This window comes from Siniperca chuatsi, linkage group LG6, assembly GCF_020085105.1.
Source record: "Siniperca chuatsi isolate FFG_IHB_CAS linkage group LG6, ASM2008510v1, whole genome shotgun sequence".
Taxonomy (NCBI): domain Eukaryota; kingdom Metazoa; phylum Chordata; class Actinopteri; order Centrarchiformes; family Sinipercidae; genus Siniperca; species Siniperca chuatsi.
Window position 1 is genome coordinate 5,077,112 of NC_058047.1, and position 26,142 is coordinate 5,103,253.

Below are 26,142 nucleotides of genomic sequence, written 5' to 3' on the forward strand. Positions count from 1 at the left end.
GGTGTTTGGATAGTTTGCTGACAGTGTTTGTTCTCATAGAAAAGATTTGTTCTCTTAAAGGAAAAATCACTGATAGTTCATTCTTGACACTGGAGACAGCAGTTGACCAAGCAATCTCCACTTACCGCTTGTTCTGGAGCTTTCGACCATGTCACACAGCCTTGATCAGCAGATGAAGCCAACATGGAGAAGGAGTCAGAAAAGTGCTCAGAATAACAGGAATTTGAGCATCTAAAGTTCTAAGACAAACTAAACTTTATTTGTAAATGAAGTCAGTGTGATATGGCCAAAAGCTCCAGAACAAGCGAGGAGAACTTGAAGAGATTGTTTTGTCAGCAGTCACATATTTTGTGAAATACTCTTGCTGTAAATTCACATAAGTAGGAATTCTAAATAGAAGACATTGCATAATTCACTGGACAAGTTACAACAATGAAGCCATCACACACTGAATAGGCCTTCAATCACCCGTTGATAGTTTGTTACTGGAACTGAAACTGATGAGAAACCCTGAAAAATATTAAAATATAGTGAATAAGAATGCAATATAAATATGGCATTGTATAGCACAGGTAGGTGTATTATGATCCTCCTTAGTTGAGTGCACTTGAAATAAAATGTAATGTGAAAAAATCAAAGTGTAATCCAGAGGAGCAGGGAAGAAGTTGTGGAGTTCAATAACAAAATCTACAACATGATCAGTACACGTGTAGCTAAAAATAACTCTCTTTACACCCTAATGTGAAAAGAATGTGTTAAGAGGTTCACTTAATATCTGTTCATCAACTTGAGCATGTCAACACTGAGAAGACTCGTTTCTTCATGCTGTCACCACAGAACAGTGTCTGGCATTCATACTTTAAATAGATCTTTTATGAATTGCACTGGAGTGATACTGCTCTCAGTGATCTGCTGTCAGTGTCATTCATCAACTATTTTCCACTACTGTGCCAAACACCATACAAGAGGAAATCAACCCTCTTGTGATGAGATGATGACCCAGCCATTTTTGATTCAAGTGTCTTGTCAGTTTAGTTAAGGTATTCTGAAGCTGTGGAGCCACAATCATTTGTGAGACGCTGAAGTGGAAGTGCCCCACCCTGCATTTTTGCAACCACGCAACTATGATCGATGACCCACCTCTTTCAATGTCCAGCTTGATTGAGTTACTTCTGCACAGGGTGGTGGACGCTGGAGATCGCTGTGTCATAACTCTCATTCCTTTCTTTTTTAATATTCTTAGTTCAAGATCAAGTTTTACTGTCATCTGCATAGAAACCACCAAGAATCCATCCAAATTCTTCTTCTTGTTTCCATTCAAATGGAACCACACTGTACACAAATGAACTGTCGAACACCAGGAAGCACCAGTCCTCAACAGTAGTGGTTCTAACCTTAGGGTCAGGGGCCCCCACCAAGTGGTCGCAAGATAAATCTGAGGAGTCACAAGATGATTGACAAGACAGGAAAAGGGAAAAAAGCATCTGCTGAACAAAACTATGTTTATTTTTTTCAAATAAACATTTTTCAAATCCTTGCATTTTTTTATGTGAAATGCTGAACAGCTTAACTCCTGAAGGACTCTAAACTACTGAAATGAAACAATCTGAGAAGGGAGTATCACTGTTTGTTGAAATCCATATGTAATATGCTGGTAATCAGACCACTAAAGTAAACTGATGAAATAAGTTGTACAGTCTAAAATTAGAGTAAACCTATGAAGCAAACAACATCCTGTGTACACTTTATATACAACACAGTCTGACTCAACAGATCTGGATCACTGAGATAAGCTGGTTGACTGTGGTATGCCTCTATCCACTCTCCTTTCCGGTCTCTGTTTCCATTTGCATTTCATTTTCACTGAGAAATGACATCAAGTAGTCAACCTACAGTAACTAACAGGCTACATGATGGAAAAATGTTGACACAATCTAGAACATTTCATAAGGTGACTGATTGGTGATTAGTGCACCTTAGTGCAGTTAAACAATGGTTTGAAACACAAGAGTCTCAATAAAACTCAAAGCAACTTGTCTTTCTAGAAACAGTGTTACAGTTATGTGGGATAATCCACATACCTCACTGTGAACATTTTTTTAAACACATTAAGAAATAATCCCAATAGGGGTAACACAACAGGCTAAGTGAGAAAATATGTTTTGTTTGTTTCTTTGGATGTGTTTTTGGCAAAGGCAAAAGGTAGAAAGAGTGGAAAATCAACACCAACATTTTCTAGTTCTTCAGTAAATCCGAAGAGAAAACAAATCCATATGAAGTGAGAGACAAAGCAAGTACCAATGTTTGTGGGAAATCTTTAGATTCACAGAGGCTATAAGTAAGCAAAACCACAGTCTCAGTTTGGAAACTGACTTTTTGGTAAGTCCCGTCAGTTACTGTTGCTACACCTGTCAGCTTGCCGGCTGAAATGATAACCGTAGCTAGCAGATTTTTATTAGCTGTAGCTAGGTAAGCTAATGTTAGTTCCATGACTTGGTTTAAAACGCAGTCTCCAGCTGAGTTTTAAATATTTGTTTCAATGTCTGGCTGGGATTAGGCCTACTAGAGTATACATTTTGTGGACCAGCTTCCACACAATGAGGAAATACTATACAATGGATGTGCTATTGAAAACTAGGTATTTTTCAGATAATTCTCCTACTTCCTAAGCTAAATAAACTATTCAACCCCCACACTGACAGGGAACATTTTACTGCAGAATGAGTACTTTTACTTTTGATACTTTAAGTAAATTTTGCTGATAATACTTTACATACTTTTATTTAAGTAAGGTTTTGAATGCAGGACTTTTACTTGTAGTGGAGTATTTTCAGTGTGGTATTGTTACTTTTACCTACGTAAAGGATCTGAATACTTCCTCCACTACTGGCCATTTCACAAGCTCAATGAACTAATCATGATGACCCTGTGAACGCTGAATTACCCAAAGTATTTTTGCATTCTCTGAACTTTCTCATGTCCCCGATGAAAGTAGTGTTCAACCACGCATGCAATATTAAGGGTGTCGCCCGCTGAGAAGTCACCTCCCTAACCTCGCACGTGCATCTACTTCAGCTCCTGTAGTTCTTGTGCGGAAAGTTTGAAATAAACCCACTTCATCATTCTCTTAACCACAAACATACCACTTTACACAATGGTGACACCCCTGAGGGAATCCTGAAAGCACCACACACACCCACATTAACACCCCCACCCAAATACACACACAAGCACTGGCTGTGTATGTTGTAAAATTTCCAATGCTATTTCAATCTGTGTCACAGGGCATTGGACAAGAGGAACTATGTCATGCTGATTTACATACATTATTAAGGTTGAGATAAAGTGTGTGCACATATGAGTTTATTAATGCATATCAGCATCATAAATGTATGACATTTAAGATAGGGGATATTCTCGTCACAGAGGTTGTTCTGAGAACTGTCAGGGTCACTTGCTTGATTTCAGTACATCCAGAAACTTCCCAGCTAACTTCCTGTCTCCTTTAATGCTATAACATGCACTGTACTTACATGACTCAGTGCATGTTTCAATTTCTGTGTGCATATTGTCTGGCCTTTATAGATTTTAAGATTGCAGTTCATGAGTTTTTCTTTTTCAGTTTTCAATCAGTCTCCTTAAACTTTGTGACAATGCAAATGTTGTCCAATACTTGATCTGTCTTTCTGATCTTAAGAGCTGGATGGCACAGCATTTTCTGCAGCTGAATCAATCAAAATCTTAAAGTATTTTATCCGACCCCTTTTCCAAAACAGTTTCTCTGCTCTGGTTGTCTATAATCCAATATGAGTGTGTTTGCAATCTGAGGGTTACACATAACCTATATTTTGACAAACAAGTTTCCAGGGTGATACCATCATGCTTCCTTCAGTGAATCATTTTTTAACAGTTTCAGACCTTGACAAAGGGCCTTTATTTCCTTTCACTCGGAGACTGTCATTCTCTTTACTCTTTTTTTCTTATTGTCAGCAAATTCCACAAAAAACAATCAGTTAGTCTCTTAATATTTTCCTATTTTTCTACCACGTCAATTTCAGCCCCACAAAAGACTTTGAAAACAGGTCACGAATATATACTTTAATTTTTTATTTTTTTTTTAAAGGCAAAATAATTCTCCAATAGGACATTTTAAGGTAACTTTTTTTAAAAGTGAGATGAATGTCTGTTTTTGAGTTAATTCAGTGAATTAATAAACCTGAAGAATTAAGGTACCTTTTCACTTTGATGCTAAAATCTGCATCCCTACCTAATACAAGAGATAGTAAAGGGATACCTCAGTAGAAATGGTATAGCAAAACCTTCTGACAGTTAACAAATTTCTTTTGTCTCATGGTATATGTTATCGTCATAATGCCCACACTTAATTAACTGCACGTTCTCAGGTCCCTGTCCGTCTCTGTGCGACAGTTTTCCATTCCATTCTCTACAAACTCCATTTACATTTTACAATGACAGACAAATCGTATCCCACTGGAATTTTACAGCTGTGAGTCAGTGACAGCAGTAACTGAGCCAAAGCAGCAGCCGGCTGCATGCTTATCCAAATGGCATTTAGATACCTGTACCAGCAGGCCCTGGGCGTCATAGGTATTACATCTTTCCTGCCAGTTTAAGGGCGAGTGCAGGAGAGAAAGCTACCGTTTACAAACACCGCAACAGACTATTGTAACTCCTTAGAGGACATTACCAGGGATGTTAAAATGCCAAAACTTTTGTTTTCAAAGATTCGGTTCTATGAAATAAAGGATCTGATGCAAAATGTGAGGCGGTCCAGAAGGTAAGCCAGACATTTTAAACTGTTAAAATGTTAAACTTTACATCGACTAGCACACAGTTTAACTTTTTTGTTTTGCAGAATTGATATTGTTCATAATCAAAAAAGGCATAAGAAGGACATACAGCACCTCATGGCACAAAAAATAAAAGATGAGACATATCCTTCAAAACTCAGGTAGTGTATGTTGCATTATTATAGATCTCAAACGTCTGGCTCTTCATTACAGTGAAAATGAACACTCAAATCTCTCTTTATTACAGTTGGCAGACTGATGATAAACCCCACCCAACTCTGGAAAAATTGCTACGGGATAAAAGTATGAAATGTTACTTTTTTTTTAAAAGAATGGGGATCTAATTTTCAGATAAAATACACACAATAAATGATAAACAACAGTATCTGTTGGAAATCATATTTTAAAATTTGTTTCACAGAGAATTTACCCTCATGATCTTTCTAATGAGATTTAAAGAATCTTAAAGAATAATTACTTTTAAATGTTTCCCTCTCTACAGAATATTTAGCAGCATTCCGTGCCTTCCTGCAGTCTGAGTTCAGTGAAGAAAACATTGAGTTCTGGCTTGCGTGTGAAGACTTTAAGTTGACCGCCTCGCCGGATGAACTTCGCTGGAAAGCAGAGGAGATCTACCAGGAGTTCATCCAGCCTACGGCCTGCAGAGAGGTCAGTTTGTCAGTGATACCAAGGTTGATGGTTCATGGTGGAAAGAGACAGAGATGGACGAATAGCCAGCAGACAGTAGAAATAAACTGTTATTATTTGACCTTTAACATACTTTAGTATGATAAACATAAATCCAAATACATACTAGATTTTCCCAAATTGATATTTGGGGGGTATTAAGTTTTATTGCATCAGCACAAGAAATGGCATCAGCACAAGAAATGGCACCTCTTTTTAGCAAGAAGAATGAGTAAGGCCCTGATGAGACAGGCCGCGGTTTTCTTTTTCCAGCTATTTTCTATAGGCAGTAAGCGTTTTGCATGCTGCTCATGCACCCCGCCCCACGTTTTTGCAGGAGCGCTCTGAACGCCTCGAGTTGAAAAAACTCGGATCGAAAAAAAACCCCCAAAAAAAACCAGCAAGCTGCTTTATTTTAAATTGGTTGCTTCAACGAAAAAAAGGCAGTGCGGTCCACCTCGTGTTTTGCATCACGCAAAAAGCCATCTGTCTGATCAGGGCCTAAAATCAGAATCAGAATCAGAATCAGACATACTTTATTGATCCCAGCAGCATGATCCCTGGCAGCATGCAGGCTGGCGCATGTGCACTTAACCGTAGAGATTCACAAAGTGGATGAAGCAAATGTCACAACTTCCATTGCTTATAGTGCTGTATCCTGTATATTTTTCAGTGTTGGTGTGCTGAGGTGAAGATGTTCAATAGCCTTTTATCAAATCTGAGTCAAGTAGAGAATCTGCTTATCAAATGTGAACCCCTTGAATCTATAAAATCCATTTAGGTTTCAACAACTTTTTTTTGAGCATTTACGGTCATAACTAACTTAATATTTAAGAGCTTAAACACTCAACATATTTTTGTGTTTTTTCAGGTATATTAAAATATTTGCTATTTAGATAACCCGCTACCTGAATATTTTGGACACTAGTCTATGCTAATTTAAAAAAGTGAAGTACCAACTCAGAACTGGATCTAAAACGGAACTGACTTTATGAGTCTAAGCTGTAACACACACACACACACACACACACACACACACAGTCAGTGTGTATTTAGCTAGCTGCACATGGCACATCCATTGAATGTTTGAGGCAAATACACATGGATTAAAACACATGAATAAAGCAAGACAAAAATGTGCTGTGTCCAGTCTAAAGTCACCACAAAGCATGTTTACAACATTTCCTGTTGACATTTTGTACTAGCTCTGCAATGTGTCTCATACATGATTGAATGTGTATGATTATCCTCTGACTTGTGTTTAACAAATCTAAAAATATGTGCAGATGAGACAAGCCCTATACAGTACCTTTCATACTGTGATCACACCTATAGTTTGTTTTCTTTGGTGTTGATCGTGATGGAAAAGTTGTCTATTCTTAATCTAGGTTTGGTTTAGGTTTTCTCTGCTAATTACAAGGAGACCTAACATTGCCAACAAAACTAGTTTTTAATCAGACATGTTTGTTAATGTTTCATCCTGCTAGATTTGAGACTGAACAGTCAACACTAATTCCAATTTTAGTTCTTAAAACATTAAAACATTAAAATAGTATGAACGACTTGTCTTTGCTGTAATAGCTTCCACATGAATTAACCCTAAAGCTCTGTTTGAGGTCTCAGAGACCCCAGCTAAACGACATGGTTAAATGCAATGGATGTTCATAAGCTCTATATCTGTGATTGGTGCTGACAGCAATTTTCATGCAGCACTACCCGCCAGATCCCAAATTACTCTATTAGGATTTATGTAGCCTAATTGGAGTTTTGTAAAAGTTTGTTCAAACTTCTTTGTCACCTTCATCAAATGTCCAAGTCCAGTTTGTGGCAAAGGCAATTGTTACCACTTCATCACAAGAAAAGGTAAAAGCAATTGTTGTTATTTTTACACATACAGCAGTGGCATCTGTTGGACCTAAAACAGAGGAAGAATTTCGACAAAACAACTCTTGACTTTGACAGTAGTTTGACAAAAAATTTCCACTTGCTAGTTTTTTCCAAAGCTTTCAAACTCATCTCACGGTCTCCTTCAGCAGATAACTGAGCAAATTCCATTTGCTGAGGAAGACAGTGAGATTGATCGAGAAAAAGTTAGTAAATTAACCTTGAGTTAAGATTTTTTTTTTACAGAAAAGGAATCACTTAATATAAGCATTAATATCAGACGCCAAAATCTGTCTCCTTACAACCATGAACTCTTATGTTTTGAGGGTTGTGTTTTCTAGTTACACTCTTAAAAGCACAGCACAGTTTTCTGGGAGGAGAAGTAAGATATATTCTATATATATATATATATATATATATTCAATATTCAAGCATCTTATTTCTTGGTACACAAATGACCAATCAAACTGAAGTAATTGTGCAAATAATATATTTGGTGTAAATGCCACTGTATTTAACACAATTTACAGTGTTTTCTCTTTGTTTCTCCCTCTAGATCAATGTTGACCACCATATTAGAGAGAAGATCAAGAAGTCTTTGGGGGAGCCGAGCCTCTCCTGCTTCGATGAGGCCCAGAAACATGTTTACCTGCTGATGGAAAGAGACTCTTGCCCCAGATTCCTGCATTCAGATGCCTACCTGAGTCTAAAGCACAAATCCAGGACTCTTTGGTACATTTAGCTGAGAAACAAGGCCATCGAAACACTGTATCAGCGCTGCTTTTCTAATCCTCAGTTTTTGTCTGTTTTTTCTATCTGGCTGAATTGAAAAGTTATTTCACATGGTATGAGAGGTGAGAGGTGAAGATGAAATGTTTTGGAAAATAATAAAGCAGGACAAACACCATAAGAGAAAAGTAATGTGAGTGGAAAAAAGAATTTGTACTGTATGTAGGGGAGAAATAATGCTGTTGTGTCAGTACTTATGATTAGTGCAGAGTTTAGAGTTGACTGAAATACTGTATGTGTTAACTGAAAGTCTTAGAACGTTATGGAGCAGTGTACAGTATGATAAATGATGATGACTGACAAATAAATGGTTTCTGTAGAATAAAATGACCTAGTTTTCATAAAGAAGTTCATAAATGGGCATTAAATTCAGAATTGTACAAAACTGACTTCTTGACACATTTCAGCCGATGATTGTGGTAGTTCCCACTCGTCTATAACTATTCTTCATATTCTGACTATTTCCATATAGTCAGAATTTTGAGACAACGGTTTATATTTATCTGACTGACTGTCTAACTGAAGGCGTGGAGATGGACATGAGTCAAAAAAAAAAAAAAAAAAAACAGTTTCCACAGCTCACCCAGCAAGGAGATTCTGTTTTTGGTCACATGTTTGATATATCCTCTAATTAGGTGCAGAGATGACTCCACACACCAGCAACAGGGTTTACCAAACTGGAAAAAAGTAACCCCACGGTAACCCTTGATCTCACTCTGTTCTGTAAATGGCCTTATTCCTAAAAAATGTGCCTTAAAAAGGAGTACTGAGGCAGCTAATAATAACTCAGGGGCTTAAACGACAACACTGGAGTCATCAGACAACCTGATGCGTAACAGATCAGCCTGAATGTGCTGCCTTGTTAGGGGAATAATCTCATCACCCACAGATAATGATGGCAGAGATACACAAGTGCTTTACTTGGAGAAATAACCTGAAAGAGTTGTACGTTGTGAAAAGATCATAATGCCTGTTCAAATAAAAGTATTAAAAGTGGAGGATAAGCTTTTTATATTTCATTTTATTACTTAATCTTAATTAATTATACTTAATAGTTAGATATATATTTTATTGTATGTTATTACCATTATGGCCTTATCTTGTTGAAACTTTGGAAGCTTGTTTTGTTTCTTCCAAGCAGTCTATTAAGGTGTAATAAATGGCATGGTGCAAAAAGAAAATATGAAATAAGCTCGAATTGGAGTTAAGACAAAAATTCAAATTCAAGTTTTAGTTACATTTTAGTTTTCTTTCTCTATACCTTCTCAAAAGGTTCACTTACTAGCTTCAGCGTTTTCAACCATATGTAATGGTCTTTATCAGTGAATGGAGTTAGCTTATGTGTTGTGTTGTGGCTGACGTTCCATGGTCGTATATGGGGGGAGGAGATTGTAAGCCCTGTCCCGGTTCAAGGATCCTCTTTGCCATTGGATTATTTATTTTTTTTTTTTTTACTGACGTTTTTTTTGTCACGCATACTGTTAAAAAGATCAAGCATGAACTTCTATGCTTATATCTGAATTCTTATTTTTACCTATGTTACCTACTTTGTACCTCAATAAGTTTAACATGATACAAATGTGTTATTAGCATTTAATTCTCCAAGCATCCACACATACTAAATGTAAGACACTTTGGATAAGAGCTATAGCCACTGGCTACACAACCCTGACTCCCTAGAAATTACGTCTATATACTTCTATAGATACACTACTAAGATGTTTTGCCAATTAAGTTTGGAGAGGACATGTACCCCAGGAGACTGGGGGTTCGCATCCTGAATCCCACATGTGGTTAGACAGAAGGTGTTTGGTTAAGGTTAGTGAAAGATCGTGGTTTTATTTAAATGTTAAACACGTCCTGTCTCGTGCTTCAGGTTATTGCATGCTTTTTCAATATTTAACCAAGACCACCGTCTTTCCTAATCTTAACCAAGTGCTTTGAGTGCCTGAGCATTAATATGAAAAAGTTTAATAACGCTATAGTTGCTACGAGCAGATATTGTATTGCAAGAGTGGGTATTGTAGGATAAACGAAATACAGTGAATGTTTTGCTGATAAATTCAGCATCAACATTTTGTGACTTGGCAGGTGAGTTTTTTAACAACATTTCCTCGTTATGTTGATGAAAAATGTAGCCTGGGCGTCCTAACAATTCTTACAAAATGCATTCGCTGTTGCAAATTAGTAGTATATAAATGCAACTTTTTGGGCAGCAGGCTGAAACTATTTGCAGATATCACAATAAACAGATTTGTGAGCATTTATTATGACGAGCACCACAGTTATTTCAATGTCAAACGTCAATAACTGAGTACACTGGGATGTCAGGGGTTGTTCCTGATAAATGACAAAGGTCTCACATCTCCTGCATCACATGGCACACTATTCTTCACACACAATCTGTCACTGTTTTCACACAGCCCAGCACAGTTACCATGGTAGCAAAAAGGAAGTGAGTACTGTCGATGGCATGTTGTCACAGTTGGGGAACTTCACTACCAGATCTGGATGCTACAGGCTAATGTATTGCATTGTACTTTCTATACTGCTCTGTTCCTCCATATATTAACTGTAGACATAATAAAATAGAAAGGGACATCTTTCAATTCGCAGTGTTTGGTGACTCTTCGTAACGCCTCAGTACATATAACCGTGTTTGGGCAAAAGACAGAGAGCAGCATCAGTGAAGACAAGCCAAAGGGCAGATTGTAACAAAATGGCCTGTGGCATCAGATGGGGAGCAGGAGTGACTAATGAAAAAATGGATACATTCAGTCAGGTTTCGGATAACACAGAACCCATGTGAAGTATTTTTAATTACCTTTCTTTTCCCTTTCCTTCAGGTTTTCTGCCAGAATCTGCTCCCTCTTCTCTAAACCTATTATAACGTTAATTGGTAGGGAAATTAAACATATCAGAAGGTTGGTAGCACTGGATTACATTTATTCTTTTTGGTTTGTCAACACATGTATAAATCAGTAATTTTATCTTAACTGTAATAGTCTCTGAACAAAGTATTTTATCTAACTACAAATTAAATCAGATCCACTAAAAAGATTTAGAGATCTTCTTGGATCTCTATGAGCATTGACCTAGAAACTAGCTGAGCGTGACACTTCAGCCCAGTTCAGAAGAAGATTCACGACAAGACGAAACCGTTTAAGAACGTTGCAGGGAAAAGTTGCAGTGGTGTAAACTGGCCCGTCTCAGCTCGAGCCAGCTGATGTCGTCCCCTGTGACTCAGCTTGTCAAGTCGCCAGAGGCTGGTTTTACAACGTAAGGCCCATCACCTGTTTCAACAGCCAACAGCTCGTAGCGAAGTCAGCTGGTCAAGTCAGTAAACTGTCAGCTGGTCGAAATGGCGGCGTTTTGGACGGAGGAAAGAGAGGATCACCTCATCAATTTGTTTGAGGAGCAGCCGTGTCTGTATGACACAAGCACAAAATGTACTCAAATAAGATCATCAATCAACAAACTGTTTGTCACATTGCACAACGACAATGTATGACCCTCTAGTTGTTTTTATGTTTTCGCCGTTTCATTAATACTAGAAATGCAACTGTAGCAAATAACTCACTATCGCTATGCTCATACATATTTTAAGATGCTACAAATTATATCCATCTACAAAAAAAACCTGAAAAGCCAGTTAGAACGGAAGTACAGAGTTGTTGCTATGGAGACAATACACCGTCTCTTCTAGTCGCATTAGTGTAGATCGGCAGGTTTCAGAACGCTGCAGACCGGCGCACTGCAAGTAGTTACAAGTTTCAACTCATCTCATCGCCAGTCTGGGCTATACACTTAGCATTACATCAGCATTGGACCTGCACACCTCTGACACACAGAAGCCAGACAATGACACCATTCTAGTTTTGTCTACCTACGTAATTGCCTTGTCAATCTAATGCTGCTTTTATTGACTAACATTTATTTGGGAACATTTTTAATAAATTGCTGTGTTAAGTGGTCATGAATGAGCAGAATACTGCATCTCTAAGTCAAATGTGTAGAAACCCATCTGACAAATGTGTAGTCAGAGGCAGATGGTGTGACTCTGTCCTGTCTAAACTTATGTCTAAACTTACCATAGCAGCTTTATACATGATTTTTACACAAAGTGACAGTACCTCTGTTGCAGTAGTACGTTGTGGTACTCCTGAGTAGAAGGAAACAAAAAGCTAACAGCGCAGCTTTGGACCCTCAGTTCAATGCCTCTAAAGGCCTCTAGTCGATCAGGCCAACTACACACTATTGACATTTTGCAACCAGAGCTAGCATTTCTACCATAATTTCTTTTGACTAAGATGGCCTATTTGGTGGGTGCCATGTTGCCTCAGTAGTTATCAGCGTAATTGTCACCTCACAGTCAGAACATCATGGGTTTGAACTTCTCTCTCAAGCTTTTTTTAAATTCTTCACCTTTCTTCAAATTCTTCAATTACTTCCATCACATTTCTTGTGTAAAACCACGAATGCCTTAAAGGTGGGGTATGCGATTCTAATCCAATACACGTCTTTTTGTCAAATTCAGCGAATAGCCAATCTCCTCGCGGTCCGCTAGCTGTCAGTTCTGTGTGTCTGCTGAAAAAACTCAGACCGAGCCACACAACACTATTCCAGCCATGATTTGTGTGTCAGGTAACGTTAAATGACTTGCCCACGGACATTCAGCTCACTTTCTAGTTTGCCAAGCTGTGCTGTTGTTGTGATGTTAGCTATAGTAGCAGGAGAGTTGTGAGTATCGCTGTCTGGAGCTGGTGTGCTGCTCTGGGAAACCGTCTCAACCTCTCTGGCTGTTAGCTTAACAGCAGCAGCTGTAGGGACAGTTTGCTAACCCACAACCTAGCTAACATATATTACTATATTACTTGCTGTGTCGTTTGCTCTATATCATGGTATTTGTCATGGTATTGGATTTCTCCAGAATCGCATACCCCACAGATAAACAACAACAACATTTCAGTCATATAGGATCATTGTCAGCTTGCTTTCTAAATGTTACTTAATGTGACCAATCAATATCATGGCATATTGGATTTCTCCAGAATCGCATACCCCACCTTTAAACGATCATCACGTCTCGCCCCTCTCTATGACAGCAGGCTTTTTACGACCGAGTGTGGCCATTCGGAACAGCTATAAACACTTAGATGTGGCTGGACAACACTTCGTATGACCTAGTTTGGTTCGTGCCCCAGCCTTTAAGATAATATAGAAGTTCAGGATCGGCTGTTGAAGCCTATAAATTCCCACAGCTCGTTCTTCAGTTCCAATCATCTGCAGCAGCTTCTACTTCCACGCCAGACAAACTATATGTCATAAAGCAGCATTGATTTGAAGGAAATATAATATGTCATGGGTCAGTCCTACTAATGCTAATTTCAGCTAACGCTACTCACTCGCCAAGAAACTGTCCAATTCACTACAAGTTCTCACACCACAACTTGATTTCTTATTATTGTAGTAGTTGACCTTGCTGGCCATCTCTCTCTTATGTGATTTGATGTCACAATTTCTTCAATTTGAGCTGAATTAGCCTTATGTCAATGTCAATGTAATAGAAGCCTTTCTATACTTGAGAGTACATTTGGCATTTGAATAAAAATACAACACACAGACTTGCATATTCTACCCTCCATATAAGGTTATCAGTCTACAGTTTGACCATGTAGGAAGGTTTTGACATTTAAGTAATAACTCTGTGGCTGAAACAACAGAGTGGTCATGATATTATGTTCTGAAAATTCTTCTAACTTCCTGTCTCCTTGCTGTGTCTCTCTGTTGCAATCAATTTGCCGTTTCCTCTTTCTCGCATATGGCTGTAGCCTCGTGTTTCATGAATTTATGCAACATTTTTTGAATTTCCCTTTGCAGGATCAATAAATGTAAAAGTTTGTTTTCTCACAAAGACAAAAATCCAAAAAGGCACGAGACAGAAGAACAATCTTTCCATTTGTCTTCAACAGGCTTCACTTTTCTAAACAACCAAAACACACAGCGCGCAAAGGTCACAATTTGCCTATCACAGTCACTGTTACTGTAATTTGCATCTGTGATGCCAGACTAAGAATAATGTGGCGCTTTCAGCCACAGAGAGTGTTGTTTGGCTCGTCCAGTTAGGAGGAGGGAAGGATCTGTAACAGCAGAAGGAAAAGAAAGGAAGCAGAAAGACATAATAGGGAGTAAGGCATCAAGAGGAGGGAGGTATACATGCAGTACAGTGTGAATGTGTTGCTTCTAACAGTGAGGTAGGAGGAGAGGAGGAACAGGAGAAGGAGGAGGAAGGGGTGCTTCCTCTTCAGCCTGAGCTGAGCTGCTGATATATCCCAGCAGCCCCGGCCCGTAGCAACAGGAACCTTGGTATAAAAAGCCCGTCGCAGGGGGAACCCTCCTAAGTGTCTCTCAGCCGCAGCATGAACAGGACCGAGAGCCTGAGAGTGTGGACTTAACAAAACAATGCCCAGCCTAATCGTTGAACCACTCAACACACAACACTTCATCATGGACAGAGATGACAGGAAGAGAAACAAGAACATGTGAGTGAGACTTTTACTTTAACGCTAAGCCGGGGTTTCCAGCAAATATGCTGACTTGGGGCTTGATGAAAAATGGTTTTTAGTTAATGTATCTATTTGATTTGCAAAGCGATGTTTTGCTTTTTCAGTTCTCACGACAAACCTTTCAGACACAAGAGCACACATAGGAATGTTATGGATGCTTCATGGTATCTCCTGAAAATACTTTAAGTTAATAATGTCATCTAACTTTACTAGACCACATGCTCTCTACTTATTGTCTTACTGACATTCCCAACATGCTTTGACAAGATTCACTCTAAGCTAATTTAACAGCAGTAAATCCAATAGGGATGTATTCATGTATTTCTTATCTCTACAGTGGAAAGAACTTTATGTGCCGACTCCAGTGCATGTTCTCACACTCATCAAGCTCTGAGAGGTAAGGAGACTTATGGAGTGTTTTGCATACATTTCAGTTTTAAAATAGCCAGACTGCTCCTATCATTTCCATCTATGGCATCATGAAAGGATTCAAATGAACTAGAGACACCATGTTTGCTTTGGCACAGCACACACATACGCCAACATATCCCATGGTTTGACATTTTTGTATGAATTTGATAAGCACATCTGCTATTCTTTCTTGATTAGACTGCTTCTGTGTCCTTACAGCCCTTGCAGTTCACCGCAGCTTTATTTTACCAAAATTTGATTCTGGTTGAGTAATCTAACTTACATTCTCTCCCAGCAGGCTAAGTTTAGAAGATACCCAACAATGGTCACAGTCACTGGAAAGGCTTCTCGAGTCTAAATGTAGGTTGCTTTTCCCCCCGAGGACGAGAAATACTGCTAGAAAAATAAATTATGTTTGTTAGAAAGAGAGTTTAAAGAGAATAATCAGTTCTTTAAAAAGCTGAAAGAGGGGGTTATATGTGTTTCATGCGTGGTGTGTTTTCTGTGCTTTTCTCAGATGGACTGGCTACTTTTCGCAACTTTCTGAAATCTGAATACAGCGATGAGAATATTGAGTTCTGGCTCACCTGTGAGGACTACAAGAAGATCAAGTCTTCATTCAGAATGTCCTCAAGAGCCAAGAAGATTTATGAGCAGTTCATCAAAGCAGAATCTCCTAAAGAGGTAAATTCAATTTAGAAACTCTTCATACACAGACACTATATCTCTCTTACATATACTTACATATTTATACACTGTTATGTCTGATTGAAAAATTAAGATACACATTGAGCACTGACAGAGTATTAAACAGGAAAAGTGCCTGCTCAAATGCTGAACCTCAAACCTCTTGCCCTTGGCTCAAATCCCCTCATTCCTATCTATCGGCCTCATTGCAGATCAACATAGACCATCACACCCGAGAGCAGATCAAAAGGAACGTCAAGACTCCCACCATGTACTGCTTTGATGACGCTCAGAAGATAGTTTACGGGCTGATGGAAAGAGACTCGTACCCGCGGTTCCTCCGCTCGGACATTTATAGAAGTCTCCTGGAAAACCTTGCCGCCGATGCCACGAAGGGATGAAGGCGCAGCCAGGGGGAGAGACAAAGGACATAAAATCCACAACTGGAATGTTTGAGCTCCTTCAGGAGGAAGGACTGACAACAAAGAAGGAAGGAGGGTCGACCCATGCGACCACACCGACACAAACAGAGGCCTCACACCTCGGGGTCGTCCCTTGATCCACAAGCAAACTATGCTTCAGTCCCATCATGGGAGGATCCCCACACTGAGCACCTCACACCTGAGGTCTGTGTTACAAGAAGAAGAATAAACACAACCAGCTTTAATGATAATCACCCTGTAGTGTGTGTTTGCACTGGATGACAAGTCTGTGTACGTAGGCGAATTGAACACTTTTGACAATGAATGAATCCGTAAGGCAACTGACGCCCCCTCTAACGGTGGAGCTGCGTAAGCAAACCATGCAGTGGACCTCCTTTGGCCTTCTTTGCAGAGGTGTTTCCTGTGCAGATAAAGACAGAGGATGTAAAATGCAACAGTTACACTCGATTAGTGTGTGTGTGTGTCTGAGAGAGAGAGAGAGAGAGAGAGAGTATTTAGTTGTAGCTTTTAACTGCCACTGACACAGAATAAGCTGTCGCAATAAGAGTTGGCCAATTATCTAATGACGGCACTAAGGAAGCCAACAAATCCATAGCGGACAGAGGACTCAATAGTGATATGTCATCCTTAGTAAAGAGTTGCAGGAGGCCACTTAGTTCTGCAAGAGGCATTCTGGGACACTTTAAAAAGGAATTTTTTTCTCTTTTTTTTTTGTTTTAGATTGGACCGATATGGGTTTTTTTAAAACGGATACTGATATTTTTTAGATTTAAGCTGCCTATGGGTGATATTTTAATATTCAGTATCTTTAAGGTTTATCATTTTCAAACTACAAGTACAAGTAGTATTTTTATTTCAATACAAATCCAGGATGAATATATTTTATATGATGACAAAACATAATCGTGCACATTTTTTATGTGAAATCTGAACCAAAATGCACTACAGCAACTGAGAAGTTTCCATTTACGGCCGGTGACATCTAATTTAATTCCTCAGCACACGACTACTGGCTGTTATCTTAGTCTAAATCAAATTCTTATAGCACTGAAGTGTTAAGAGTTGTGATTTTATGAACTAAACTATTTGAGTGGAATTACTATAGAGATAGAATGTTTTACCTTGCATGACAGGATGTTAAAACTCCTTCTATTCCCTGAGAATATGCCTTGTTATTGCTTTCCAAAGCATGTTGTTTGAATATGTTCTTAGGTAGTCTTAGACGTTAATAGTTAAGTTAACTTAAAAGTTAAACAATGTATTATTTATTGGTAATTGTCACCATTTGAGTACAAAGTTTGTTGCAGTGTTAAAGTGCTTGTTAAAATGTTAGTGATTTGAATGACATTAAATTATTTAAATTGCCCACTTGTAACCAAGGTACATTTTTTTAGTAACACACACACACACACACACACACACACACACACACACACACACACACACACAGTAGAGGCTCTAGTTTCTGCTCTCGTTTCTCACATTACAGCTTTTAGTGTTTTGTGCTCTGAAATTTAGTCTTGTGGTCTGTTTAAAGAAGACAACAACACACTTCCAGTGAAATAGATCTTAAAACATCACATTAGAAAATGAATGGGATGTTTGCATAATTCTTGTCTGTTATGTGTTTAAAGCAATACTCCACCTCATAAGCATGGAAATATAAAGGCTGTGCCAAGTTCTGGTGGGCCGAAGACTTATTTTCACTGTTATGGAGAAGCAACTACAGTGCAGTGTGTTGTTGGCAAGTGTTAACAATCCATCCTACTAAAGTGACAAAGCATATATACAGTATATTTTTTAATAAGTAATGCTACTGGTCTCTCATATTCAAACATTTTCAGCATTTTAAATGAGAAACCTGGGTGGCCATCACCAAGAAGGTGGACATTCAAAATGAGCAAGTGAGTACAGATATACAGTAGATAAGAAGATAATCCACCCATAGTAACAAAATATTTGAAAGAAAATCCAGCATTCGCTTGGTGGCTCAGAAATTCAATTTCTGTTTCTGTCAAACTTTATGGGAAATTACATCAAAGTAAAAATTATCCTTTTGTTAACCAACAAAGGATATTGGGTGCTTGCAGTTTCCTGTTATCCTTTTTTTCATCACTAAAAGGCATCTGTTGACTTGAAAATGAAGTGTATAAGTGATATGCGCTGTTTGAGAAACAGGAAGGGCTGGACTTCCAGTTTCTTATGAAATCAGTCATTGTGAGAAATTTGATTTTCTCTGAAATGTAGCCATATGGCATAATGAAACACTGTACTACTACTCAACAGAAGTAATGATAAGGTTTGCTTTAGCTGTTTATTTATTTGTTTAGGGCAGAGATTCACATTAATTTTTGCCATCAAACAAGTGTGAGTCAATCTGCCTTTGGGGCAAAAACACTGGAAGAAATTGAAAGTGATCAGCCAAAATGCACATGGCTCACAGGTGTAGGATTGGCACAGAATAGGAAACCCACAATTAGTATGTCACTCTACGTTTCTGTTTTTTCTGTTGATTTTGAACAGTACAGCACATTGGAGTGATATCACAGGCAAGAGGATGCACAGACTCAATTTTCTGATACACTCATACAAGACAGTAATTAATGTTTGAACAGAACTTGTTAAATGCTGTTTGGTCTCAATCTGCGCGAGTGTCACTCTCTGAAATACACAAACTAACACACACACACTCACACTCATATTTGAAATATGAGTGAAGCAGCCTGGCAATGTACTTTCTCTGTTCCTTACTGAAATGCTGTCCAGCTGAACAGGCTTCATTTGAACAGATTACCAATGAGTGTTCAAATTTTGAATTTGAGTGAACTACGGTCCCACACTGGTTCCAGAGTGGATGTGAAGCAAATTATACATGCAGATGCTACTAAATACTACATAACAGTACAAAGGCTTGTGCCATCCATTATCTTTTTTGTAATCAGAGGCACTGCTTCATTTATTTACTCAAAAACCAAATTGTGTTTTGTATTTTATTCTGAAATGTGCATTTGAAGCTCTCTGTGCTTTGATCGCAAATGATTCAACATCTCAATAAGGTGAGTAAGTATACGTAAAATATATAACTTGTGATCAAACAAACAGCTAGGAAGACAAGGCACAATGAGCGTACTGTTGGATGTTTGTAAAATACATACAGCAATGAATTGGTGAGCTGACATGTAATATGCTGCCACGACATTGGCTGTGGCTAACAGCTACATCATTGGTCGCTTACACATTGTACAAATTTAATGGCAACAAATGTAGATTGTGAAAAAATTTCAGAATCTAACCTCCACCTTTCAAATGCTCAAAGATTGTCTCTAGATTGGCAGAAGTGCATAGTGCACCGTGGGTAGGTCAGGACACCTGGGAGATCAGAGCATTCCCAACAAAAACAGACCCAGGCCATGCTTGTGTAGAAAGTTTGAAAACCTTTGCACTTGCAATGCACCACTCTTAAACTGAGGTCATTTTGTGCACATAGCCCATAAAATATTACTGACAGCAAATGTTTGGGACACTTCCATTGTACAGCTTACCAGTTATTCCTTTCCATACTAGAAAAATTGGAAAGCAAAACTAAACAACAGAAATGTAAGCATGCAGGAGTATTCTGCACCATCACAGCAACAGCAACTACTTTTTTCTCCTTTAAAAACGTGTCTGTATGCACAAACATGTGCGACAGGGTTTACATGGGTAGGGATGTGGGATGGGCAGCCTGTCAACACTGATGCAGGTGATTTACTGTAGTACAAGTACAGCCTGTGACTGATTAAATTGCTCACCCATCAACATTGTGTCAGCTTAATTATGTGCTTGTTTTATAAACATACAATTGGACGGTGCTCTGTTGACAAAGTGCCACTTAAGTTGGACAACACCTCACACATGAGTGGAAACTCTTTGTCAAGCCAAAATTATACAAAAACATTCTTGTTATGCAGTGTATTCTTGCATATGCTCATGATTCCTAGGTCTACATGTGTGAGTCTACATTACCGGTGGGGTGTAGCCGCCATACAGATAAACCAGTCAGTTAATCTTTTACAGGCGGAGTATTCTTTAAAGTCAGCCTCTGTTAAAAGGGTGGTTCCTCTGTGGTTTGTGTGTGTAGTCTCTGTGCTGACTTCCACACACACACACACACACACACCCTTACAGGGTTTGAATTTATTATCATGCAATTTTGGCCCCACCGTACATTTCATGCCAAAACTATAACTGGTAGATGTTGGCCGCAGTTCTCCATACAAACACTCTCTATACAGCACAGGTTCATGCAACTGGGACACTGACTTTAAAATGTAAGAGGACTGGTGTTTGTAATAGTAAGCAACAATAGAAAGTAAGTAATAATGTTGCTAGTGGCTTTCATTTGATAATCTGCAGACTGGTAAATTTTAAAAATGGATCACCACTGACTAGATGTAGCTGGAGCATCCATGTGTTTATTGCCTTTACAGTGATTTTGAGCTGTTTACAGTCTCCCTTTGCACACCACCTCAACCTAGGAAATCTGTGAAAATAATCCTTGCTTGTTTTAAACCATGTGCTATTTTTAATTTTATGTGTACACAAATCTCAAACATCAAAGTGTCAATTAAAATAATGTACCACTGCTGAACTTGTGAAACCTTACATGATATATTCTCAAAGAAGCCATTATACAAAACATTTGATGAGTAATTTGATGGCTTAGTTGGCACATGTTGTCTGTTTCATGAGGAAAATATTGGCCTCTCTATCAGGTTTCAGGGTTCTCTGGAAGGCACCACAGCTTGGCTGGCAAATGTACAGTTTTCATTTTGGCCATGTTGTCCACAAATGGCTTGTCATTGTTGGCCGTTTGAGAGAGGACGGCGAAATCGACCAATCAATCAATCACGTTTCCCTCTGCCTCAAGTGGACAAGATGAGAAGTGTAAATAATGCAGCCTATTTTCAAAATGCCCATCCAATTAATGTAACTGTAGCAGCTGAAGAAGGTTGTGAAGAGGTTTGCTAACTGGTGAGTCAACTGGCTGGAGCCACCAGGCGAGAAGCCAAAGACAAGGCCAAAAATGACTTGGTGGCTCTGAGAGTGTTTTCAGCTAAATGAGCAACTGTCTTCAATATAAGTGCCTTGTGGCAAAAAATGATTGCTACTTTATGTCCTTACTTATATTTGCTAAAGTGTAACCCACATAATGTCACTTCCAAAGCTTACAGATGTGTGACAGACTGCAGTACTTGTCCATAATTTCTGATATTGACAATAAAAATATCAATCTGAAAGGTCTACATGAAGCCAGAAGTAATTTGAGGAGGTTTAAGCCAGTGATTCATAAACCAAAATATAAAAAAAATGTACTACTCATTTAATGTACTCGCTGCGTGAGTGTCGCCGTGTCTTCTTGTCGTCCTGGCCACGCTGTATTTCTAATACACTGCCTTCATACACTGCTATAAATTTTAGACGAAGGCTAGATGCTGACAAGAAGGATGAGAGAGAGCTCAGGTTTCTGATTTAGTAATCAGACTTGATTATTGTAACGTTTTGTTGTCAGGTCTACCGCGTGTTATTACTAAACAACTTCAAATGGTTTAGAATGCTGCAGCTAGAATATTAACTAAAACTAAAACATTTCATCATATCACACCAATTTTAGCTTCCCTTCATTGGCTCCATGTCAGATCAGACTTTAAGGTGCTTCTAATGACTTATGAAATTGTAAATGGGCAAGCCCCTTCATACCTCTTCTGACCTCCTTAAGCCTTATATCCCACCCCGTGCTCTGCGCTCTCAGAATACAGGCCTCCTGTCAGTCCTGGGACCTCACTCTCTCTCCTGGCTGTCGGTGCCTCTCTCCAGATGTTTTGGATCTGGATCCTCGTCCTCCGGGAGATTCAGCCTCTCCTCTTGTCTCTCTCTCTCCCTCTGTGTGTGTGTCTGTTCCTTTCTCCTACATGTGTGCTTGAGTTTGTCTGTTTGTGTAGTCTGTCCTCTTCCAGGTTCCATGCTGGAGAGGAGGTCGTGTGGCTCAGGTCCTATCTGTTTGAGGACACCTGAAGTTGGATAAGGATAGATGTTGCCGTATGCTGTACAGATTGTAAAGTCACTTGAGGCAAATTTGTGATATTGGGCTATATAAATAAAACTGACTTTTATAAATTGTCTACTTATAATGGTGACCTTTTGGGGCAGGACCAGAGGAGAACACAAAGGAAGAAAGGAGGAAGAACTATACGTGGCAAACATGTTGAAATGTTTTGAGGTCACACCCGGTGGCACAAAGCCCAGCGGATAATAATGATGATGAGACAAATAGCAGTAGAGTGTCATAGGCAGCTTGCTTGGCTCTGTCCAAAGTTTTAAAAAAAATCCACCTACCAGCACTCCTAAAGGTCACTAATTAAGGCATGATATCTTGTTTGTTTCACTCCTACACGAACGGAAATGTAAAAATGACAAGAAAAAGTGTCACGCCTTTAACCAATTTACAATTAATGATATAAAATAAAGTTGACTGCACAGTTAAAGATGCTGTGACCACCCCTGTAGAGCTTAGAGCACGCTGAAACTTGCATACCTTCTCAGCCAGCCAGGAAAAGTATTTTCCTGCAGCTGAACCTTCATATAAGACATTCCATGATCTGATTCTGCATCCACCAAGGCAGCCATTATGGTGACGAGGTTAGAGGGCTCTGCTTGTGCTAATAAAATAGGGTCACAGTTTATACTGTAGTTCAGTTTCACGTTGGCTCTCGAACAGGCTCAGTATGCTTAGAAAAAGGATACTGTGCTGCCTGCTGTCACACCGAAACAACCCAACATAACAGAACGTGGATCAGTCAACACAGAGACGTGTTGCCATCCCAGGACGAAGCATTGCCCAGGGCAGGAAGATTAGTGTCTACTGTCTCTGTCTTGGCCTGCCCAAACATTGGAAAATGTTTCACCACTGCTGGTCTCAGTATGTACACAGGAAGACACCAGAAGGCCAGAAGCCAATAGCACCTAGGTCATCAAGGTACAAAGACACGCCCTCACAGACTGCTAAGTAGGTGACACACTCCACCAGTCATGCTAATCAGAATGCAGGTGCTGGCAGAATGTTAATATATATATATATATATATATATATATATATATATATATATATATATTTGTTTGTGATAATTTTTTGTGGCGTTTCTGCTTTATTCAGAGTAAAGAAAAATGACAGCTGAGATGTACTGACCTAAACCACAAACCAAAGGAAAACGAACCAGACATAAACAAAGTAAAAATACACACAACATCAAGCAGTTTACAATCTCACATGTCCTGTGCAAGCAGAAAACGACGAACTTAGCCGCTCCAAAGGCAAAGCCAACACATAGTGGCAAACAAGCTCGAGAGTCAAGTGCACCTTAAGTGACCGCATCATATTTAATATTAACCACAGTATATATTGTCATTCAACGATCACGGCTGGCATAAAAGTAGAGTTTTATCTTACCATGGGTGGCTTGTGGGGGGAGACGCTTCCAGTTTACATCACAAGGTGCAGGCTTGGAGTTGAATGTGGAGAATGATTTCATCGTGATCCAGTGAATCTGCCAGCTCACGTCCCAGCAGCAGTAAAGTCGAGGTTGTGAAGACAAGTGCTGCAAGATCTCATCGGAAGTTTTTTGGGGGGGGGCGGCAACTGTCAAGTATATCCGTGATGAAAGAACAGGTGACATTTTGCCGATTTTCTTTGTGTTTGAGCTCCTCAGTAAAAAAACAGAGTTCGGCCTGACACTGATAAGCTGGAGGCAAAGCCGAGCTTGGCTGAGTTGTTGCGGGCGTGATGCTAGCTGTCCCCTGCGGGTTTTAGCTTCATTTAAGCTAGTTAGCCAAATCCTAACTTGTTTCGTGCACGTCTTCTTCGTCCAAGTGTGGTTTCTTTAAATCTCCCGTTATGGATATTTACTTTGACATGTTAATTACATATAACTTTTATTTTAGTATTTTTTTTTTTTATTTTACCGCAAAATCTGAATATTTCCGAACCTCGACTCCTCCAGAAACTTGACAACAGCGAGCTGCAACTGTTAGCCCCGCCCACACTGGTTTTGCAGACTTTTAATTGCCATAATATACTAGTGACATCTCCAGAAAACAAATCATATTCACGATCGTTAAAAAAAAATACAAACTTAGAAAAAAAAATACCCTTATTTAATTGAAAGTCACTTGAGGCAATATATAAATAAAATTGACTTGACTTATATAAATTGTCTACTTATAATGGTGACCTTTTGAGGCAGGACCAGAGGAGAACACAAAAGGAAGAAAGGACGAAGAACTATACGTGGCAAACATGTTGAAATGTTTTGAGGTCACACCCAGCAGATAATAATGATGATGAGACAAATAGCAGTAGAGTGTCATAGGCAGCTTGCTTGGCTCTGTCCAAAGTTTAAAAAAAAAAAAATCCACCTACCAGCACTCCTAAAGGTCACTAATTAAGGCATGATATCTTGTTTGCTTCACTCCTACACGAACGGAAATGTAAAAATGTATGGCTTTACGGAGCTCCGTGCTGGGACTAACAATCTCAAGGTGGTGACAAGGTCAAGCTGCTTCTGCTTCCAGTCTTTATGCTAAGCTAATCTTAACATCAGCTCTAGCTTCATACTGAACAGACAGATATGAGAGAGCGGTATCAATCTTCTCGTGTAACTCTGTAAGACAGCAAATGACTTATTGCATTTATTTTCTGGTTGGTCTTTATTACGAAATAGATAAGATCTGATTGGTTAATTTACCACGCTGACACTAATACTAATATTTTGTTATCTTTACAGTTCTCTAAACACCCTTTGTTTTTCTCGATGGCAACACAAGGTGCAAGATTGAGTGTAATATGTACATTTAATAAAGTTGTGGTTATGAATTCATAATTTACTGAGAAGCTAATGTTATATGAACAAGGGGTTAAATTGCGAGTTAACTATTATTACATTATCGTCAACGTCAGTAGTGTCACTAGCACGGATGCATAATAAGAACTGAATACGGCGCTGCTACTCATCCTCGCCTCCAGTTTTCCCCAGTGGCCACTCGATTTTATATTTGTAAAACTTTCCTCAAGCCGGGAAAAGTGATTTAAAAATCTGTGACATCTTCACAATGTAAGGTCTATGGGCTGAGCGGGAACTCGCAGCAGGAGGAACACTACTGCACATATTGTGGGCCGCATACCCCCGGAAGTAAACCCAGAAGCTAGAAACTTTTTTGGTGTATGCGCCAGGCGAGATATTCTTATTGGACTAAGTAGGCGCCATCTTTGGGTCCGGTATCCAAGTCTTATTATACATCCATGGTCACTAGTGTCGCTAGCGGGACTTGCCGAAAATTTGAAAGAAAAAACGGTGGAGCTAGCATTCAATCACAAGGACGCGTCTAAGTAATGAGCTAGCCAATCACAGCACAGTAGAGCAGGACGCAAAAGGGGTGTATCCGGGCATACCCTTGCTACGCGCCCGCTACATACTAATAGTATACCAAATGTATACATACTAATTTTCATAGTATAATGCTTTTTCAGTTAGTGTAAATTTAATGTTAACATTTTGTACTAACAGGAAATGGTACAAAACTTGTGCAGACAGACATCGGTCGAACTCCAACTGTAAAATGACACAGGCAATTAAATGTAAAAAAAAAGAAAGCAACTTTCCTTGTTTGTTTTCTGTGGTCTTCCTGGAGCAACTAGTTTTCATTTCATTTCTTTGTGCATTGCATATGGGACAACAGGGTCAGTCAAAAGCACACTCACATTTTGTGTGCCTAATGACATCTTTAAGTGTTCTCAAATTTGTTGATAAGTCCTTAAAACCTGCTTAAAAT

At 39.0% G+C, this 26,142-nt stretch overlaps 2 protein-coding genes and 1 long non-coding RNA gene across 4 annotated transcripts; 2 read left to right on the forward strand and 1 right to left on the reverse strand.

Annotated features, from left to right (window-relative positions):
- The first annotated feature begins 4,616 nt into the window (after nt 1-4,616).
- Nucleotides 4,617-9,167, forward strand: si:ch211-117l17.6 (regulator of G-protein signaling 21). Its single transcript, XM_044198489.1, has 5 exons — nt 4,617-4,798; nt 4,877-4,972; nt 5,059-5,114; nt 5,314-5,480; nt 7,939-9,167. Exons 1-5 carry the CDS (start codon nt 4,722-4,724, stop codon nt 8,122-8,124), a joined length of 582 nt encoding a protein of 193 aa, XP_044054424.1. The 5' UTR covers nt 4,617-4,721; the 3' UTR covers nt 8,125-9,167.
- Nucleotides 9,168-14,376: 5,209 nt separating this feature from the next.
- Nucleotides 14,377-17,642, forward strand: LOC122877226 (regulator of G-protein signaling 13-like). 2 transcript variants are annotated; one of them, XM_044198496.1, is made up of 5 exons: nt 14,377-14,713; nt 15,075-15,134; nt 15,447-15,508; nt 15,666-15,832; nt 16,048-17,642. In XM_044198496.1, exons 1-5 carry the CDS (start codon nt 14,634-14,636, stop codon nt 16,234-16,236), a joined length of 558 nt encoding a protein of 185 aa, XP_044054431.1. In that variant the 5' UTR covers nt 14,377-14,633; the 3' UTR covers nt 16,237-17,642. The 2 variants fall into 2 exon arrangements, with proteins under 2 accessions (XP_044054431.1, XP_044054430.1); XM_044198495.1 differs by having other exon boundaries at nt 14,387-14,713; nt 15,444-15,508.
- Nucleotides 17,643-17,760: 118 nt separating this feature from the next.
- On the reverse strand, nt 17,761-24,341 carry LOC122877228. The gene is made up of 3 exons (XR_006378208.1): nt 23,765-24,341; nt 22,018-22,328; nt 17,761-21,181 (listed from the first exon to the last, which is right to left on the reverse strand). It is a non-coding gene; the product is annotated as an uncharacterized LOC122877228 (long non-coding RNA).
- Between the last annotated feature and the right edge of the window lie 1,801 nt (nt 24,342-26,142).